The 22,296-nt window shown below is 44.9% G+C and overlaps 1 protein-coding gene across 1 annotated transcript in view; it reads right to left on the bottom strand.

The window, feature by feature from the left end:
- Positions 1-18,846, bottom strand: part of HDGFL3 (HDGF like 3) — a 36,470-nt gene extending 17,624 nt beyond the window's left edge. Inside the window, exon 1 of the mRNA XM_005483396.4 lies at positions 18,288-18,846. Coding sequence (XP_005483453.1) covers positions 18,288-18,371 — 84 coding nt within the window. The 5' untranslated portion in view covers positions 18,372-18,846. The remainder of the gene's footprint in view (positions 1-18,287) is intronic.
- Between the last annotated feature and the right edge of the window lie 3,450 nt (positions 18,847-22,296).

Raw genomic sequence — 22,296 nt, 5'->3', positions numbered from 1 at the left:
TGAACCAGGAACAAAAGAGGAAAGAGCACCCATACTAGAACACAGTGTTGTAGTCACAGAAACCTCACTAATGACTAAAGCATCTGTCTATCAGAGAGCCAGACTGCGACTGTGTTTTGCTCCTGGAAGGAAACAAGCAGATTCTCAAGTACCCGCTACAACCTGCAATCAAACACGGCTCCATCCCTGCCTGAAGCAGAGCAGGCTGCAGCTCGCTGCCACAGAAATCAGTGCGAGCAGCGCATGGCGTGCAAATCTGACATGTGCATCAGCAGCACCATGGGCAGCCGCTTCAATTATGGCTAAAATTAAAGCAGGTGGTTTCAGATTTCGAGTTTTATCCCCTTAGCTCCCGTTGCTGTCATCTGCTTAATGAATAACAATTGCTTTCTTTTTGCACAACCTCAGCAGAGCCGCACTGCCCAGCGTTTGTTTGCCAACCGAGCAGCAGAGCTTTAAAGATGTAACTGCGAGGTTTTTTCCAGTAAACAAACGCCAGGCTTCTGGGGTCAAGAACACCGAACAGAAAATTCAGCTCGCTCCTCTCCAGCCAGAGCGGGGCTTTATCAAGCCGCGTTGCTAGTGACTACCAACGTGGAGGCAAGAAATCTGTCAGATCCTTACACTGTGCTTTGCTGGCTGGGATGGGTGTGCAGCCCGAGTGTTTTGCTCTCGGTGGTGCCGAGCAATCGCTGATTTCTCAGGGAGTGTCCCCCTGGCTGTCGGGGTGGCTTTGGAGCCCTGGCACCGCAGTGCTCCCTTCCAGGGTTGGGGACCCTGGGGAGCGAGGCTGGGCTGGCGCTGCAGAGTAGAGCCCAGCGACAAGGACAACAGCAGCACCAGCACAAATAATCCCCGTGCCTGCCCGTGGGATATCGGAATATGCCCGTGCCATATTCCTGACAGGCTGGGGAGCTCGCTGGGAGCGCTGGTGCAGAGGAGCTGCACCCCCTCCCTGCGCTGAGCTCTGCAGAGCTCCACACTCCCGGCAAGATGGGAACCGTGTCTGTGACACACACACAGGGGACAGCGGCACGGAGCTTTGTCCCTGCGGGCTGGCACAGCGCTCCGGGCACGCTGGTGTCCCTGCAGGGCCGGGAAGGGGCAGCGCTGCCCCAGGGCAGGACGGGCAGCCCAGGGGCATCTCCCTCCCGCTGCAGGGGCAGCAGGTGTCCTGTTCCATCCATCACAAAACCTCCGCGCTGAGGATAAACTGCTGCTCAGAAGCAGGAGGAATTCCAGTCTGTCTTTCCACCAGACCCTGTCCTATTGCTTTCCAGCAGAATTTTACACACACACATACACACACAAAGGTATTATGCAAAATACCTATCAGTCCCCATTTACAGAAACGAAAACTTTACATCAGCATGCAGGGATGCTTATGTGGGCAGCAAAAACCACAAGATTTCCTTTTATTTTGCAAAAAGGGGGAATTAAAACTGCAGAGCAGTAATCACTGATTGTTTTGAGATAGTGTAAATGCCTTTGATTGGCAAAAGCACACAGAGCCATTGCTGAGATCCACATCTCCCTCTGAAATCCCTGGAGCTGCTGCTGCACAGCAGTGGAGCACAGGCCTATAGCATTTGCTGCAAAGTGGTTCAAATTGCTTATTATTGCCCAACACATGCAAGCAGCTTGATCTTTTGCAGTTAGCTTATTAGCAGAACTCTAGATGGATAAAAGCAATAGTCTTCAAAATCCATTATTAAAATAGGATATTTTGCTTTACTACAACATTTTTATTCCAATGGATTTATTATGCTTTTTAATAGCTAATGCTACTGGGAGTCAGCAGTATAGCAGTATCTTTTCTAAACCATTATTTAAAATACTGTTCTGTAAGATGTAAAATATTAATTTTTTTTCCCAGAGGATCCTAAAATGTAAAAAAAAAAAAAAAAAAAAAAAAAAAAAAAAAAATTAAAAATCCAACCTGCTTCAAGCTAAAAACTGTGACTCAAATTCCATAGAGCTTAAATTGAAACGCAATCCAACTGAAGCTGATTGGAGACTGCTGACTTTTTCTCTCATGTATCAAGACTGATATTTGAAGCAGAGCACTACTCCCCAATGTACATCACATACCTGAACTCCTGGTGTGGAGTGCTGGCATATGCACTTTTTCACCCATTGAAAAAGATAACCCTGTGAAGGGTGAGACTGGAAGCAGAATCCAACTTAATAAGGTGGAATTGCACAGCTACAAAAGTAAAAATTAAAAAAGTCTCTGGGCATGGAAGAGTGCCACCAGCAAAAACAAAAAGCAAAACAAGATTAAAACCAGCAGAGCATACTTCTGAACACTGCTGAAAATGGCTGAAGGGTATCCTGCAGACAGCCAGAAATGACAATATAAAGACATCAATCCTCCCTTTTTTTTCCCTGTGCATGCTCAGGACCTCAACGAGATAGAAGACAATGAAGGGTTAGTTGGAGTCCAAACAATGCTGGCAGCAATGTCTCACTAGGAAAGATCAGCAGTCTTGCAGCTGAGTTCAGCCCCTTTACATCCTTAATTAGCAGCATATTTTTAAGACAGAAAGTTGAAATGCACTTTCTGCAGAGCTGCTTTAATCTCCACTATGAAAATGGGGCCAGAGCTTAGTTCTGCGTGACTGGTGTCTATATGCATGACTTTGTAGATAACTGATCTGTTCATGTGATTCCAGTCCTCTCTGCACTGCTGGGGCTGCTGGGTGGAAGATGGCAGAGGAGGAGATTTGGGGGATACAAAGACAAGTCCTCTCTGCCCTGGCCCCTGGGATGACCTTGGCCACACGAATCACTGCGTCTCCTCCAGCCTCACTTTTATGAATGGGGACTATGGGACTGGTCTTGTAAAGCACCTGAGGTCCACTGCTAAAATGAGAGGAATTCCTAATAAAGCACACTTCCAGCTCTGCCAGAGCTGCATTTCAGGTTACCCAACTGCAATCCTCCCAGTGAGCACACCCCAAAGCCAGGCTGCTGCAGAAACACTCTGCTGTCTCCAATGAAGTGTTTCCCTGCTACTGTGAATGAAGCAATGGTGCTACCACTAGCATTCTGTTTTCCCCAGACTCTTCCCTAAGGAGAGAAAAGGATGTGATCACACTGTTTTCAGTCTGACTCTTACCTGCAATAACTCAGGGACACGTCAGACAATTTTGCCAAACCAGACAAAAGGAGAAAGGCCAGAGAGATATTAAGTTTTCCCATGTTTTGTGATAAATAGGCTGTCCAACAGAAGATGGGCAGACAAGCAGTCCATATGCTGAGAGACAGCTTGCAATGCAGGCTAAATCAAAACATCAGACACTGGGAAAGCCACACAAAAGCAAGCCAGAGAAAAATAAACTTCTTAAGTTTCATGGCTCACAAAATTACTTTTTATTTGTGTATGGGTGGGGAGAGCTTGTTTATTTTAAACAAATATTGCCAGCTTTGAGACATTTAACATTTAATTTGCTTCCCTTTAAGCACAGTGAAGGCTTGCTTCTCTTCATCTGAATTATTCCTCAGATATCAAAATATTGTTTGCAATGTACATCCACCAAAGCAAATCAGAGTGGGCCCACTAACACCTAATGAAAGCAATTTCTGATGACAAAATTTGGTTATCATCTTACCACAAATATCTTAGTCTTGAAATATACAAGTGTGAAAGAAATGCACATATAAAATGTGTTTAGAAGACATACAGCAAAGAAAAATTAAATAACCAGTCAAGACATCAATAAGTGAGAAATTTCAGGGACTGGATATTTACAAACATTGTATTTCTGTCCTCCTACTCTCTTCTTAAAAACCAAAGAGACATGAAGAGTCATATAACCTTCCTCCCCAAAGTGTTCAGATAAACCCTGCCACCTTCTGTATCTCATCTCCTCAGAGTGCATGGATGTATAAGAACACTTCAGACTGAGAAATATTTTTTTGCCTCCCAATATTTACACTAGAATGTTACTACTTCATTGATTTTGTTTGGTTTTAAGGAAGAATGTTATATTCATGAAGTAGGATTTTTTTGCCAGTTAACTAGATCAGAACACTCTCAATCAGATGCAGCCGGCCTAGAGCGTTGACATTTGGCCAAACACACACAACTGAATTTATACTTGAGGCTCATTTGTTCCACCCAAAGCTCCATATTCCACTGTCCAAGCTTTTATTAAAATAAGTGTTGCCAGTCCTTATACTCCTATCAGCACACTTAAAGCCAAAAGGCAAGCAAATTTCCAGAAGACTGCAGTCTCCTAGACTTGGCTGGATTAATCTACCTCTACCATTTCTTTTTCAGTATCATTTTCTACCCCAAAAAGTCAGTTGAAAAAATCAGATTTACACAATATTTCTAGGCTGAAGAACACAGAGCTTCCCAAAGAATACATAAAACCTTATGGCATTACAACTTATGGCTAAGGTTATTTTGGGTAAGGAAACGTGGTTGATGGAGAGCAGAGCCTTCCAGTTTGTGACAGGGTGGACACACACCTGAGACAAAGAAAGGAACAGTCTCTTTCACTTACTGCAGCCCCTTGTTCCTGCTAGGGGGATTCAAGCTTGAGACTGGAGATTCCACCATTATCTGGGCTTTTGGGCACAGAAAACCCTCCTGTCTCCTCTGTGACCTGTTTTCTTCCCATCACTTGCAGCTAAGGGGGGTAACATCAGGGGCCTGAAATACTCCTTGCCACTGAACAGGTGCCTCATACAGAAAATGCTTACTGTTGCCTGGGAAAAGAACACAAAATCTTGGTCCCTTGAAAACACAGAGCATTTTTAGTATCCTGCAACCCTCTGAGGTTCAGGTGCAGCAGCTGAGATGGACCATGAGTGTCCCACCAGTCCTCTAGAGGGAATGGAGCCACAGCCAAGCACGTATTTGTCTGCATTATGCCGCTCTCTGTGGACCCACAGAACACAAAACCTCACAGCCTCAATGTGTCTCACCAGAACACCTATTTACAGGATTTCAGAACTCCTTCAAACACCAAGCTGTGTTTGCTGGGACATGAGCTGATGTGCCCTGTCAGGCACAGCCAGCTGTGGAACATCTGCAGGCACCGGGGCTGCCACAGTGGCACTGCCACAATCACAGCCCCCAGGGGCAGCTCTCACCTGCTCGTGGTGCATGGCACAGGCCTCACATCACACTCTGGGGCTCTGGATAGCTCTGAGCACCCACATCACTGGCACAGTTGTTTTGCTGTGATGCAAGTGCCACGTAAAAAGCAGCAACGTGCACGCATGCTCGGGGAAATGAGAAGCAATGAAATCTAATTGCAAAGGCAATGAAATGGAGTGATTTGCAGTAATTCTGCAAAGGCAGGTTTTTCTGTTTACTCTGCTGCCAAACTGCAAACTCGTACCTGCAGGAGGGCTCAGGGTCTCTGAAAGCCCTGGTTGCTCTAAACCTCACAACTGGCTGTACTCAATTGTTTCCTTCACTCCCCCAGCCTCGGCCACCCTCTAAGGCACAAAACAAGCCATTAAACACCCAAACTATTTTGGTAAGATGGAGCTTTTGCCCCTGTCAACTGGGTAGCTAAAACCATGGAATGAAAAAAGATCCATGAAGTCACAGTGGTCTCACAGTCACACTTGGACCCAGCTTTGGTATTTTTACTGGGTTTGCTTTCAGTCTGTGTTCATATTTCCAGGAGCTGCCATTGGGGTGCCAAATACCTCCTTTGCAAAGTCCCCCAGTCTAGGTTAAACTCTGAGGAAATTTAATCTCTCTGCCTAAAGAGACTCAGGAACGAGTTTTTCTGAGTCAAGTCAAACCCCTCCCCACCTGCCCATTTTTCTGCTTCCAAAATCTCAGAATGAGAGTTTTCATTTAGTTTTGACTCTAAATATAATGCTGCTGAAATTTACTTAGATAGACCCTAAAAGAATAACAACTTTATTTATTAATTTTCCTCAAGCCCGGCCCCCCAAACTCAAGCAGCAGCTTACAGGAATGAAACTATATTAAAATACACAAAGCACTCCATTATGCACGGTAGACATATGAACTTAGATCCTAATTACTAAACCATGCTAGAAAAAAAAATCATATAATGAAAACATGAAAGACAAAAAGATGTATTTTTAGAAATATAAGTGGCATTAATGTCAGAGACAAGATGAATACACCAACATGGTGGTGACCAGATTTGCTAGGGGGGCAGCCCATCATTATAAAGAAAAAATTTACATCAAAACCACTAAATAGGAGTTTTAAGCATGTAAGTACTCTCAATTCACATGGATTAATCATGGGCTTGAAGTTGCCTGTATGTTCATATATGTGTAGGATCAAGAGTAATATCGTATGTTAAACTGCATAGATGTATGGAGTATGTGTCAGTATTTTGTGTTACCCTCAAAGAACCTCTCAGAAAACGGTGTTGCCATGAACACAAGTTACCTACAAAACCCAATAACTCGGCTGCAGTTATGTCACAAAGTTTACTCCAGAATCTGCTTTCTTCCTCCGATTTTCTCTGACTTTCCATCTCTATACCTTCTGCCCATCACTGTTTCTCATTTCTATCCCAGAATGGGAGAGGTAACCAGAAGATTAATTTTAAGGATCTAGCCTGTCAAGGAACAAATTACATGTGTGGAACTGTACTATTTCCCACATACATTAATATTAAATTTTTAAAACCTATGAATCAGGGATGGCATCCATACTAAGCATGTTTTAAATCAGGTTGCTATTTTGTTTTAAAAAGCAGCTATGAAGAAACAGCATATTATTCTAACTCATGTTGTGCAAATAAATGGAAAAGGCAATTACACATAAAAGAGGACTTGGTTAGTGATACATTTATCTGGAACTAGGAAGGGCATTAGGGAACACTGCACATACAGATTTATACTGGGATCCAGACAGAGTGTTTATACAGACCTCATACAAATCAAGAATATCCAACCAAAAGCCTTTCTGTCAGTATTGAAAATTTTAATTCTGTCACTTGCCTTTAGTTTTTATTACACTGGCGATGACACATGATGTGCCCAAACCACACTCCACAACCACAGTGTTTTAGCTCACACTGCTTTTACCTGTCAAGATCCCCAGTTCAGCCTCACAAGCAGCATTCAGGATGGCATCATTTTCCATAAATCTGCCTTGGTTCCAACCCTGACACCCCTGTCATTACAGCAGGTCACTGCCTGGCTGACATTTGACAAACAAACAAACTAACATCATCATCCAGTAGCAAATTTTTCAGAAAAAGCAAAAGCTTCTCATTAAAAAATTGTTCCCCTTGCTCCCACATCTGCTAAAGAAAGCTGGCATTTCTTCTGAACATATTGCCACTAAAATCTTTATTATTATGGCCTTCTAGAAAGTTAACAGCTAGAGGCTTGATCCTGCAAGCACAGCTGGGCATACAGTTTGGCAGCATAAACAAAGCCATTGTCTTTGTATGATCAGATCCCATCCAGCACAATAACATGGCAATTATATACACAGGTGAATCCATTCATTTGTGAGGCAGGGGATGGCATAAAGCATCCTCTAAAAGATAAGGAGCAAACATTCGCAGCATTTTAATGCTGAAGAGCCCCATCTGACAAATGGGTTTTCTCTAATGTTTTCATCTTTTAACAAGGAGTTCTAGTCATTTTACCAGAAGTGCCAATTGAAAAAATCTGTTTACAAAACTGACCCACTACCTTAAAAACATTAAAAAGCTCTAAAGCAGAGTCACACAAATAAATGCAAAGAAAACAAAATATTATCAGATAAAATAAACTTACTACTTTGCAGACATTAAAATTCTAACCATGAGCATTAATAGCTTTATGCTACCTTCTTCTACAAGCTTTGATAGAAATACTGACTGTGACAAAGGAAAATAAAATTTGCACAAGAGAAAGATTTTGAAAAAGAACTTCTGATAAAAAACAGCAGAAGGGGTACCTGCACATATGCAAGTCACCTGATCCAGACACCACACGAAAAGAATTATCTTTTGAGTTTGCTGCACCAATAATATCTTTCAAAAGTCCTGGTATCTGGAGAGGCACTGCAATAAGGAATGTCAGATTTTATTTTTTTCTTTTTTAAAGATGAACGTCTGCCTTCTCCCTTAGGCTGTGGTCCTACTTTATCTTTCTACAGGCATGTCAGCACATATGTAAGCAGTTTTACTGAAATCAAGGAATCTTTATGCAGCCAAACTCATTCTCTGCCTGTGGGACATGGTCTTTAGAGAGCAAACTACTGGGATAAGGTCTCATCTTCCTTCTGCAATTCCATACCACCCAGGACAGCCATGCAGTGGATCTGGGCAGGGCAACTAACACATGAAATTCCCCAGCCCTGTCCTACTGGGGGATAATGAAATACAGCAGCAAGAGTATGTGCTAAGAACACAGGAACCTCAATTCTGCAAACACTTCCACATGTGATTAATCCTGAATGAACGCTACTTAATTGGATTCCAGATAATAGAGTCTGAAGAATTCCTTACAGAAATACAAATTTACACTGGCTCAGATGGAAACTATGACATCTGGGCTGAAAACCAACAAGCAACTAATTAGTTCAAGAAAAAGATGACAAAAACACGCCACTACAGTAGGACACAGTGCCTGGCATGAGATGCCTTGTTTAGGTGTATTTCTTGCCAGGATCTGCCTCCCTCAGCTCCTTTTTCCAGGTTCTGGAAGTGGCATTTGGGACAGCAAGGTGGGAACCTTTGCAAACATTCAAAGATAGTCTCAGGCTCGTAGGTGTGCAGTGAGTTCCCTTCATCCAGGGATTGTAAACCCAGTGACAACTGACTCACAGCCCTGGCTCTGTGAGAAATACGAGCAGCACGTAAACTGAAATTCAGTCTGCACAGGGAAAAACACAACACAGCTGGGAAAAAGGATTGGCAGTGTCAGAGAGAGAAAGCTGGAAGCAGCAATACTACAGGAAGCCAATAGTGGACCACAAGTTACATTTGAATAACCAGTGTGCTGCAAAGGTCAAGGCACTCTGCAGCAATCCCATATACAAACACACATCCTGCCAGCGTGGGCAGAGCCCCACAGGGTGAAACTGCACCTGGGAGAATGGTCCAGCCCTGGTGCAGGACATGGATGGACAGCCTGGAACATGTTAAATGAACCTAAGAAAAAATGCACAGATGCTTAGGGCAATGCATACACCAAAAACATTCAGTGGGGCTGGTGGGATTGATTGAGTGTTCAGAGGTAGGAAAGTGAAAAGCAAAACTCAAAAGGAGACAAATCTCCTTTTGAGGTTCAGTGCTCTGCTTTCTGGCACCCCCTTATGCTGCTGTGTCAGGACAGACAACCCAGGCACAAGTGAGTCCAAACACTGCTCCATGTCCCACCCCACAGTGCCACAGAAAAGGTGAACTCTAAGTGCCCTACATCCAAGCATCTCCCAGAGGATTAAGCAGAAGAGGAGCAGCAGGAGCTGCCTCCCGGTTACCAAACAATGGGTCAGAGCCTGGGTAACAGTCAGGGATGGAGACCTGGATTCTTGTTTTCTACATGTGGAAGAGATTCCAGATGATGAAGATACACTGTCCTCCAAGAATTAAAAGAAAGGGCTGACAGTAACCCTTTATGGAGGTGTGAATGCTGTAAAGTATAGTTTTGTGAAGCTGAAGAGAAACTAGCAAGAAAGAGCTTCTTGGTTCCAATGACTTTGTATGCAAAACACATCAGCAGATCAAGGAAATAGCAGCAACTCCAGAATTGTTCTTTGCAACTATAGCTTTTGCTCCTCTCTTTGCACTTTCCTGCTTCTCCCACCTGGATTGCATCTCCAGACTGATGCCACATCTCTGTAAGGTCACTCCCTGTGTTATTATTAAGTTTCAATATGTACTTATATTTAGTACATTCAGTAATCCAGTCTGATATGGGATTGATTCCCAGAAATGGTTTGCATTATTGTGCAATTGTATCTTGAGCTCTCCCAGACTTAAAATTTCTTCTGCCTTTGGTGTAGTTTGACTCTTTGTATTTTAAGTGGCTTCATAGGTAGGTGCCTTCCAAGGCCAAGGAGGACAAAGTTCCTGACTTTAAAGGCTGACACTGTTTCCTAGCTGACATCAGTGACACCACAGTGACATCTGTAAGGTCCCTACAGCCTGGAATTTTTTCCTTCCTCCCTGGCCCTACTTACTCTGCTGCATGTAGGATGTTTTGTTAACTGATGATCTCAAGGAAATTCTTTGGTAAATGATATTCCTTGCCCTGTTTTTCCTCTTTTGTTATATGATGTCTTCTATTCGAGCAGCCAAACCAGAGCTGGCAAAGAGCCTCTCTCTAGGTTTTCTACACATTGCTGCAAGGCAAAATAAACAGTTGTTTCCAGTTTGCATTGTCAGGGCTACAGATGTATGCTAATTAACCTTTCAATCTGCCGATGGAAAGCTGAAAGAGATTTAAATGTACTTTTCTAAGGCAGTGACCAAAGTCTGTGGACACCTGTCCTTTTTAATGCTGGGCTCTGCATGGCCCAGAGCAGAGCACGTCATGTCCTCCCTTTATGTTGACTCTGAAGGCATTTTCAGATTTCAGCAGAGCTTTACAAAAGGCCAGGAGGCAGAGATCAAATCCTTCTGAAATTCAAGGACATTACGTGCCTTTCTGGAGAAACACTGATGCCAAGGATAATATTTGAGTTGACCTGAGACCACTTGAAGGATGGGGAGCTTCAGACAGGAACTCCTTCATAACATGGGAAGTTCATTGTTTTGTTAAGATGCTGCAGTATTGACTCAAATTTCTTACCCTCCTTTTGTTTTCTACAACCAAAAACCCACAAACAAACAAAACCAATCCCCAAAGCCAGGTCTCATACACCCTTCAGGCAAAAGTATTATCAAGCCTCTCATGTCAAACAGTCTGAGCAGAAGAAAGGAAAACGAAATGAATCTGCAGTTTATATCCAATTTCAGTATCAGGTTTAGAACTGGCTGCTACACAAACGAATGAAACAATCTCAGATGTGCAAAGCCAGTACTGCAGAGACCTTCCCAAGAGGAGGAAGCGAGGATCTGTTTCCTTCTTTAAGTTTTAAAAGCTTTACCTCATGATACCGCCTTGTTTGCCAAATATTTCTTGGAATCTCTCAAATAATGGTTCATTCTCACTGCTCCATTGTGCTTCAGCCAAACCACGGGCTGCTGCTGGAGCGCAGAGCCAGCTGATGCACTGCCCCTGTGCTCCCCCTGAGCTCTCACATCTGATCCTTTCCAGGGCAGCCTGTGCACAGGGCAGGTGTGTGTGCACACACTGACACATCCTGGGAGCTGGGATCTGACATGGTGCCACAGGGGCAGCCTTGAAAAGTACCAGGGTGCCTAAAGAAACAGCACAGTGCTGATGTTCAGCTAACTCCTAAACTAATCTCCTCAATCTCTCCTAATCTCCACAGCCTGCTCCTGCCTGCTCCACACAGACTCCTTCCCAGTGTTTGTTGCTGTATTTACCACTCAAACTGCAGCCTCATTCTCCCTTATGCCTTTCAAGTACACAGTGGAAAGGTTTTTACTGCTCAGGCACCACCATTTGGAACAGTTAAAATGCCCAGCCTCTCCCCATTGTTATCCCTTCTCCAGCATTATCAGGAAGTCTTTTCATCTCTTCTCAAATGACAATTGTATATACTTACTGTCAGCAATCACTTGCTTACAAGATTTTTTATTACCCTAAATGCAGGAAGACTTATTATTGTGTTATTATGACAGGAAAATGAGGAAATGAAGAGTTAAAGCTGAAGACTCTGTCTTCATTTTGCTGCCTACAAAAAGTTCAATCCTAAAAGGTTCTTTACCTAATAAAAAAAGAGATCTGTCATTTAATGAGGAGAAACTAATATTTATCCTATCTTTTTGTAGAAGCAACATACAGATTGACTTGACAGGGTACAGATTTCACTGGAAGGGGCACTATTCCTTCATCCAGAATACATATCCAATGATTCCCATGAGATCAGTTGATGAAAATTATTCAGTGGCTCCAAATTAATAAGGAAAAGAATCTAACAAAAAATCTGTTGAGTATGGGTATGAAAAAATTTTTGCTTATTGCTTCAAAACTTCTGAGACAACTGTTAGCTTCATTTGGACTTAAAATTGTGACACTGAAGGAGAAGATGTATCCATCTATTGTCATCTACACAAAAAGATCAGACTTGCACATTTGGGGCTAATTATTTAAACTAATTAAAGAGGGAAAAAAACAGCAGAGAGATTTAAAGAACTGAATTTTAAAGATGTTTTCCCTTATATCCCTGCTGTGCTAACAACAAACATGGAACATCATGGTCCCAAAATGATTTGTTTGCCAAACAAGAGCAAAGGTTTTACTGTAAGATATGGTTCAACTTCATGTATAAAAATTATGACATTTTATGCTACAATCCTCAGATGAAATCTTTTTAATTCACACTTCAAACTGATTGCAGGAGGATAGAAAACGACCATCAGCTACTTAACTTCCCTACTTTCCAAACAGTAGGACAATTAATACTTCACTCCTTGTTACTTTTGTTTCAGGAAATGAAGGACTCATTACTCAATGAACTGATTAGGTCACTGAAAATGCATTCACCTGTACTCCAGGACATGACCAGGTATCTGCAAATAAGTTTAAATACTGTCTAAGCAACATGTGTCAAGGTGGTGCAGAAGAATTAGAAAGTCCAAACAATTCCATAAAGGACTCATTGCCCTAAATGTGCTCCTCTCCCATGCACCGGAGCAGAACTCATGGAAGTGCTGCCTGAGGAATCCACAACCTCACCATCAGTTCCCAGGATAAGCCAGACCTGTGCAGTGATCAGCAAATCTGTCTCATCTCAGAAAGGAACAAACAGAGACCTGCCAGGAAAAATTGCTTGCGGATCTCCAAGGACTGATGTATGGTGAGGGACATAATTAAAGAGGGAGAGAGACTGAAGAAGCTCTGAGCTGGTAAAGGAGAAGTCACAGGGGACTCGTATTTAGTAACATGGCAAAAGTGAGATCATAAACCAGAGCAACCAAAAGGGGGAAAGGAGAAAAGCACATGGTGCAGGACTGGACAGGTCCCAAGTGGCCAAGGAGAAAAGCTCAAAAGACTGCAGACCAAGTTTTGGCAGAAAAACACAGAGAAAGATCTGTTGTCTATTTTGATGGACCCTTTGAAGTTTTCTGGATCTAATCTGATTTTTGTCTGTCATTCTGTGCCAAAAAAGATAAACCCTGCCAGGGAAAAACCCACCTTCCCTTATTCTTGTATTAATACAAAAACAAATGGTCTGTTTTAAATATCAAACACTTAAAACACAGAACCTTTCTTCTATGATGTGTTGGAGAGTTCAATATTTGCAAGCTGTCATACTGGCCATTATAACAGACCAAAGTTGTTTCTGTACCTTGTACTTTATAAAATGATGTCAGACTATAAGCTTTGGTCCTATTTCTACAACTGCACCAAAATCAACCCTCTGGCTCCATCCACACTTCACTGAACTGGATGACAGAGGCTTATTTACTAAAATGTCTGCATAGGGGCATCCAAAATAAATTTTTGAATTTTTTTTTGCTGATACTGAAAGTCTTCTGTTACTCTGTAGTAGTCATTTCTTTTAACAGTGTCTAACATTATATTACATTATGATACCACAGTGTTATGAGCCTTTCTAGGCTGTCATCTAAGACAGTCTTTAGGCATAAAAAACCTTGCCCTTGAATGATTTCAGTTTTTTGAGGTGCCTTACTTTCATGCCTTGTTGGAGGGGGGACACAGTCAACAATACTGAAAATACTGAGCTAAAAACTCCCATGTAATCACTACATTATGATGGCTCAGCCTGCCACTGACACTAGTTCCCATTAAAATGACAGCATTTACTATGTATTACTCTAAGCAATATACCGAACATTTCACATCCATTTGCAACTAATACATTGAAGTGCCCCAAATCCCATCCTGCCATTGCTACTGGCAGATGTTTTTTCACAGTGGCATTCATAAGAGTGGCATTCATTCATTGTTAGCTAAGTAGCAAACCTGGAGTTAGAGTACATGTTAATTCAGAGTAGCAATAAAGGAATTGGACAAGACAAACAGGAGTCCAGCAAATGGGAACTTCACCCTGACAAGATGGCAAATACACCTTAATAATGGTGTGACACCAACATTTTAAAGGCTGTGCTCTCCTCCCAGCACAATATTCCAAACAGCTTTAAACATCTATTATTTACATTAAAATACATTGTCTTACCTGCTTGGGTCTTGTATCATCCCAAATAAACTTTGCCATCCCTGCACAAACTCCTGCTGCTTATCCAAATACAGTTCTTGTCTCCCCAGCTGCACAATCCCAGACTTCTGTTCAATAATGGCACCAACCATTTATTTGGGCATGTTCTTATTTTATTGAGGTCATTCCAGACTTTTTCTCTGCTCTCTACAGTTGCATTAACAGCTTCCTTCCTATTTTTAAATCAGTAGCTAATTTCAGCAACTAAGTGCCTATTGTTTCTTCAGGGTCACTCATAAAACAAACACCATTATTGATCTTTCTGAATCTACCACTAGTTTTCCCTTTTATCTCATCTGAGTGACTATTCAAGGGGCAACTTCTCAATAAACCAGGACATTTATCCTAGATAAACTAGGGTATCTGAAGGAAGAGGTTTTTCTGTATATGTGTGCTAATACAGCTCCTATCACAGCAGCATCAAAGAAACTCATAAACCCTTAGGGATTTTGTCTCCACAACACGTTTTTAAGGGGACAAGAGTTGTTAACTGTCTTTTACAAACAAGGAAGTAAGATACAGGGAGATTTAGTGCTTCAAAGGCAAAGGCCACTCATCAAATGTACAACAAATTAAATTCTTATTTTGTACATTTTAACCACAATGGCATCTTCCCTCTATTTTTGCATGCTCTCTGGATACACAATTGCTTACTTGTTGGATTGATGACCTGGCCAGTTTATATTTATCCTACATTTTTGATGAGCATCTGAAGACAACAGACATCACAGACAAACATAAAAACCACATTAACCAAACTGTATTTCCTTTACCATTATTATTGAACTTCAATACAATTCTAAACCGATTTGTTGTCCTTCAGTCAAGCTAAAGGAAATTTTGGCTTGGCACAAGAAAATGTGATACCAAAAAGCAAAGCAGCCCTTCCTGGTAATAAGACCTAAGTGATCTCTTTCAGCCATCAGGTATCTGGCCATTATTCTTTTGGCCAAGTGTGGCAAATCCAGTCCTTCTCAAATAAATTCTAGACCAACCTACAAAGAAATGTTAAACGCAGCTCGACTGCTGGAGCACTCCATCAGTTATAAGACACAATTTTCCAATGGCTCCCTGGCATTTCATCACTATTTTGCCACTTTCTGCATCTCTTTTCTCTCTTTACTCACAGGGATGGTTTGTCAGGCTTGTTCTTACTGATCACTGGATCAACAGAGCTCCAAAGAGAGGGCTGGGAATTGAGGCAGGGATTGAGAGGGCTGCCTGTGCTGGGTTTGTCTGCAGTGCTGAGCCCACAGGCACCATCCCTGGGAGAGACAGGAGTCACTGAGCTGGGGCAAGTCTGCATTCTGCTGCTGGAGCCTCTGGGATCTGAGGAACCTCCTCTGCACAACACCACCCATGTGCACAGAAATACATGGCTGACTCTGAGCCAGGCCAGTTATGTCTGTGTTTCATTAAAGGGCAGGCAGATCACTTCTGTCCCGCTCCAACACTTCACAGGTTTATTAAACACACTTTAAGAAGTTTGTCCCTAGACAGGAAATTCATGCCAAAGGTCTCACTGATGCCAAACACCACTTGGTAGGGGCAATAACACTGCCATTTAAATGTATTGTTACTCATATTACTGAAGCTACTATATTAGCATGAAATATAGAAGTTTTTATGAGAATACAAAGATCAAACATGCTAATTGCATAATGAAGAGAGAAGTAGCTAGCAACCACTCAAGGATCTGGAAGCAAGTGAATCCCCTGGATAAAAGGAATTCAGTTAATCAGAAGTTGCATTCTCAACTCAAATATTTATTTGCTTCCTATTTGTATGCCATAATGTTTTCTGAGAAGCAAAATAAAGACTAATGTTCTCACTAGGTTTTGCCTTCATTGAAGAAAGTGTGCATCAGGCAAAACTTAGCAACCAAGATGATGAAAAGTCCTAGCAAGGATGGCATGAACTGTAATTTTAACAAGGTTCACGCAGATATCAGCCTGATCTACCATGGAGTTGTATGTAATGGCATCACAAGTCACAGGAACACATTCTGTGCACACTCTGCTGAACTGACACCCAGCACTACCTGACAGCTCTCTTCCTACCTGGTGGTAGACTCTGGGCTCTCTGCAGGTTCTGCCTCTACTTGCTAAGTCATGTTATAACTAGAGACTGCTTTGTCTTCACTTGAACTTTACATCCTGTTACTCTGCACAAAGGAAGTGAGTTATGTGAACAGCACACCTATTTTTTCCTAGTCAAGATGTACTTTGTTGTATATTATTGCCATTCAGGTGCCTTTTCAGTAAGCCAGTCAAAAGCTATGACCAGCTGCATAGCATATAATGATTTTTTGAAAGGAAAGAAAATGCCATTAAAACAAAAGGCCCTGTTCTGCTTCTGAGTAAACAAATGGGAGTTTTACAAAAGCTCAAAAAGGAAAGGGATTAACATGCTTCAACATGGTAATGGTCTCAACTGTTCACATTAAAATTTTCACAGTAAATTAAACCATGACAGAGGTAGAAAAGAAGTCAATTTTCAGTAGCTCATGCTGTTCTGGTGACATAAATTGCCATTTTTTAGGTAGTATATCCACCAACCTGTATAATGATAGAATTACAAAACCACAACCCGTTGTTGATTATGTTCGGCCTTTTGCATGCTAATTTTAGCCCGCTCTGCCAAAATAATTGCATGCACCACCTCATTACCAGGCTTCTGGATATTTAGAACCCTGTCGCTATTCTTTTTTTACCGACCTTTGCTTAAGCCTGCTGTGTTGGCCTTCCCTCCTTGTACAGTGTCTGCTGCTCAACAACACTTCTGCTTCCCACTTCTGCCCAGGACACCTTCCCAGCACTTACACCCATCCTTTTCCAGGGCTGTCTTGCCAAGGCTAATGCTAAACGTCAGTCCATCTCTACCCTGCTCATCCATGTTTCCCTGCAGGTTGCACACAACTCTTCACTATCTTCATGCTCTTTATAGTCCATAAAGAACAGCAACTTTCCTTGACTAGGAAATGGCATGAGGCACTCCCCAGTCATCCCAGCAAGGCCGGGGAAGACAAGTAAATACAGACTCACTGGTTGATGCCTGCCAAGAGTTCCCACAACACGTGTTACTTAGTGAGTTTACACAACAGTGACCAAAGAGGAGGGAAAGGACAGGCCATGTAAGTGTGCCAGCACCAGACCCCCCACGGAAAGCTCTGCCCTTCCTTATTGTAGCAGCACCAGAAATGGTCAAGTACAATCAGCGCTTATCTGACCGTCAAATGACCACGGTGCCTTTGCATCTCAGTTGCATCACGGCAGTGTAAAACAAAAAATGACAAAGGCCTATGAAAGAAAGTCAACCCAGTAAAGGGCAAGGTGCGGCGGGAGGTGCTGGAGACCCCAAAAGCCCGGGTGCAGTGGGCTGGCACCAGGGCTGGGGGCTGCTACAGAGCCAGACCCGATTGGCCGGGCTGATCCCGCAGCCCCGGGACACGCACAGCCTGGCCCCGGGCCTCGCCCCCTGCAGAGCTGTCCCTGCCCCGGGCCGTGTCCCTTCCCGCTGCTGCCCGGGCCCGGCCCGCAGCGCTGTCCCGGCCGGTGCTGGGCCCCGGGGCCGCGGGGCGGCGGCCGCCCTGCCCTGCCCGGGCCGCGGGGGTCGGCGGGGGCCCCTCTGTGTCCCGGGGGAGCCGCGGGCCGGGGCGAGGGAGGGCGCATAATAAACAGCATCGTTTTCATGCAGGCAGGGCTGCCGGCTCCCCAAGCCTCCTCCCCGCGATAACAACCCAGGTACAGCCCGCGCTCGCCCCCCTCCCTCCCCCTTCCTCCTCCTCCTCCTCCTCCACCTCCTCCTCCTCCTCCTCCCGGGGGGCCGGGGAGAAATCTACAGATCAAAGAAAAGATGCACAATAATAGCGGGGTGGGCTCGCACCGCGGCCCCCCGTCCGGCGGGGCCGGAGCCGGGGCCTCCGGCGGCTCCTGGCCGCGGCCCGGCCGCTGCCCGCCCGGCCGCGGGGCGATGGGGGCGGCGGCGCGGGGCCGGGCGCCCCCGCCGCGGTACTCACCCGGGCCGGCCAGTGCGGATACCCCTTCATTTTGGCGAACACCAGGTCTCCAGCCTTGTATTCTCGGGGCCGCGGACGAGCCATCGGGAGCCGCCGCGGGAGCCGCCGTGTGTCCCCCCGCCCTCCCGCTCGCCGCCCCGGGGGCAGCCGGGCGAGCCCCCGCGGGGTGCGATGCGCCCGGGCACGGGGCGCAGCCGGGAGCGGGGCCGGGCCCGCGGGCGATCCCCGATCTCTCCGGCGGCGGCGGCGGCGGCGGCAGGAGGAGATGGGGTGTGTGTGTGAGTGTGAGTGTGTGTGCGTGTGTCTGTGTGTGTGAGTGTGTACGCGGGGGAGGGGGAGGCCTTGGACACAACCCCAGCAGCCCCCGGTACCAGGGAGCGGGCTGGCCGGGCGGGGGCGGCCGGGGAGCCCTCGCCCCGCGGCGGCGGCGGGCGCGGCGCTGCCCGCGGCCCCCCCGTGCGCGCTGGGCTACGCCGCCCGCGCCGCCCGCTCCATCCCCGCCGCAGCCGCCGCGGCCCCGGGAATATGGAGCCGTCTCCGACGAATTACTCCTCGGGCAGCGACCGAAAACAGGATCTTCTTATCCCCCCCACCCCGCCCGCGCCTCCCCCCGCGCTTTCCCTTCCTGTTATTTTCTAGGTACACAGATCGGTTTCTATGAAAATAGGAGAGCAGAGAGCGCTCCAGTCCCGCCCGGCCCTCCCTTCCCCGCTGAAGCATGACATGGTTCTTTATGCGCGCCCGACATGGAGGCAGGGCGGCGAGGAGAAGCCGGCCGGGGCTGGCGGCAGCGCTCCTGCTTCCCCCGGCCAAAGGCGCCCGGCCCTTGGGCCTGGCAGTGCCCTGGCCCCGCTGTCACGGAGGCCCAGGCCCAGCACGGACCGGCTTCTCCGGGTACCTGCACACCCATCCTGAGCCCTCCCCATGCCAGGCAGCCTGAGCACACCCTAGGCAACGGCCTGGCTCCTCAGCACAAGGTTGTCCCAATTTCCGTACCCAGCCTCTCCTCCACCTGCCTTCTCGGCTTGAAACTAAAACCCATATCCACCAAGCCATGGACCTCGGAGCTGCACAATGGTGATGTCCCCTCACAGGGTGTTTTGGATCTCTGCTTGCCAGATGATGCTGGTTTTTCCCTGTGGAAGGGAAGTCCTGGTAACTCACAAATCCCAGATATTGCTGCTTTTACCATAATGTTATCAGTTCAGCTGTAATGTTCAAACATCAATTATTATTGACATTTATTATACTCAAGTACCTTATCTAGTCACACTAGATAGGCACCTGCCAGGTGGGTCATGAGCAGCAGAGTTTAGCAAAGGTTTTTCTGCGGGTCTGGCTGAAACTGTAGCAATAGGTTCCCCCACCACTCCCACATTTAAGATGGCAACTGTCCTCTTTGGGTTTAGGGAGACAGCTCTGGCTGATACTTCCCCACTCCCAAGGAAAGCACCTGGCCACAGGCAGCTCCTGCTGATGAAGAAGGAAATAGATGGCTGAAGACTGTAGGGTCACGTTTTGGGGAGGGAGTAGATGGACCACAGAGAGCACTTCCAGTCTGCGATGGCTGGTAATGGCAGAAAAATAAAATAAATAAATGCTTCTTCTAGCACCTGTTCTTGGGCTGGCACAGGACCAAGAAGATTGGATTTTATGGTAGCCCCAGATGTGGCTCTGGAGCCCAAATGCTGCTGCTGCTAGTATGTAAGTCAAGAAAGTTTTCACTCTGAGTCATAAAAAAGGATAAGCACTTCACTGCTGGTGGAAGCACTGCTGTAAAATCATTAGCTCAGGTATCAGTAGCAGACTAATAATGGAAAAAGAATTCCAAAAAGCTGGATAAACATTTAGATAATTATCCTGCACTGTGCTCAGTGCTGTTACCTGTTCTGAAGCACTGATCAGTGACAGGGTTGCCAATGCAGCCACCTGCAGTATATACATCTGGCCAAACAGCTCACTTTCACTTTCACATCAAATAGGATTTTGTATCCTCTTAAATTGATACCTAATTCCCTTTAGAAAAATGTAATATAAAATCTCTGACTATAGGAGCTGGGACTCTGATCTGACTCTCTCCAGAATAATCCTATGTGCTGTGTTACACACACAGGACTACCTCCCCAAACCAGCCTTCAGCCTTCCCTCCAGAATACTTACTACAGAGGTGGAGCTGCCTTTTTTTTGTTTTGTTTTAATGCATTGTTTGCTTTCCATCTCAGATATGAATAGCTCTTTCTAGTAACTTATTTAGTGACCTTAAATCAGAAAGGAGCAGGATGCGTGCCAGTTGGTTGCAAAACGAAACTCTACGCTTCATGTACACACCCAAACAACAATGTATTGCTAATGTCAAAATAGCAACATTTGAAGTGACTAGATACAGAACTGAAACATCTCATGGCAATGTGCACATTTTTATTTCCTTTTGTCCCAGCATTGGGACAAAAGGAAATACAAAATAACCCAGAATGCAGTGAAGGGTTTCCAGTCTGCAGGGAAGATAATCATATACTAGAGCTCCAAAGAAAACTCATCCCGTGGACACGCAAGGATGCAGCTCTCTTTTCCTTGTGAATAGACTGCAAAGGATAAATGAGTTGCTAAGGTAAGAACTCTGTTCAGGTTTGGCCAGCTGAAAACTCTTAAAATACTCTGCAGATAGTTCCTCCATCAAGCTACGGTTAAGATGCTGGGAAAAGGTGGAGAAGAAAAAAGCAAATTTCCATGCTGACAAATGAAAAACCAAATCAAATGTTCCACACATTAAGAGGAAAGTAAAGAACATTGGCACAACACACAAAGGAGTTTGGTAGTGTGCATAACCCCCTCAGCCACTCCTCACAGCATACAAAGCCTGAGATCTCCTGCTAGCTCACCTGTATTCTGTTCCCTTCTCTTCCCTTACAAATGGGAGTTCATCTACTCGTTCCATACAGAAGTGGAAAAGAGGAGTGATGAGAGTTTCTTCCTAACACTTCAAGAGCAGTTTCAGATCATAACAGGGAGTGGAGGGGTGCAGAGGTTTGCTGACAGATGCACTGCATATACATGGGCCAGGTCCTGAGTCCACAGAAGCCAAGAGCTGGGTGTGCTTTGGGCACAAAGAGCCGCAGGTCACAGAGGCAGCGGCAGCCGTGTCCTTGCAGAGCAAGGGAGACCTGAGCAGGGATGGGTGTCTCATTCTCCTTAAACTGCCCAGCAGGATCCTACCAAGTTCTCTCTCACTTTCCCCCTGCCAGCCAGGTGCTCTATTCCCAGAGCAGGGCAGTGTACACGAGTATGAGCAGGGGAGATGGTGATGACAGAGGCCCAGCAGGACCATGGGGGAGGTGGCAGGGCCAGCAGCATGGTCAGCAGTGAAACCCTGAGTCACCCAGGACAGATGGAGTCTGAGATAACTGCTCTGAAGTCATCACCACATTACTGAATTTTGCTTTCCCCATAATTCCCAGAAAACAGTGTTCTTCAGCTATTGAGAAGCTTTCAGCTAGTTCTGATAATTTTTCCCTGATTCACATGAGGAAAAGAATAACTACAAACTCGTGGTTGAAAACTTTCATAGTAAAAGGATTTCATTGATTTGAAAGTGTAGATCAATCTTTAAGAAGAAAGCATGTGGACAAAAAAGACCTAATTTCAAAAAAGCCTTGCAAAGTCCTGAATAAATTTTTAAACATACCTAAGTTATGCAATAAATACTCCATGGCCATGGTTTTGCACACACCTGTTTGTATGCAGCCAGTCTGGAACGTGAATCCTGTTCATGCTGGTTTCTTGCACTTGCCATTTTTTGAGAAGCTGCCTATGTGTGAAAGCCACGTGGATTATTACATTTGCCTCTAACATTCTGTCCCTGGCCACCTTACAATTTTTGCTTTCCCTGCTGAAATCTCTTCTGAGATCAGACTGAAAGTGCTCTGCAGCATGGCCACCTGTACAATCAAATTTACTGCTAGATAATGAAATAAAATTATTTATTTTTACTTACCTACCTATGGCTGATATA

This window comes from Zonotrichia albicollis, chromosome 11, assembly GCF_047830755.1.
Source record: "Zonotrichia albicollis isolate bZonAlb1 chromosome 11, bZonAlb1.hap1, whole genome shotgun sequence".
Classification (NCBI taxonomy): Eukaryota; Metazoa; Chordata; class Aves; order Passeriformes; family Passerellidae; genus Zonotrichia; species Zonotrichia albicollis.
This window is presented reverse-complemented; position numbering and strand designations above follow the sequence as displayed.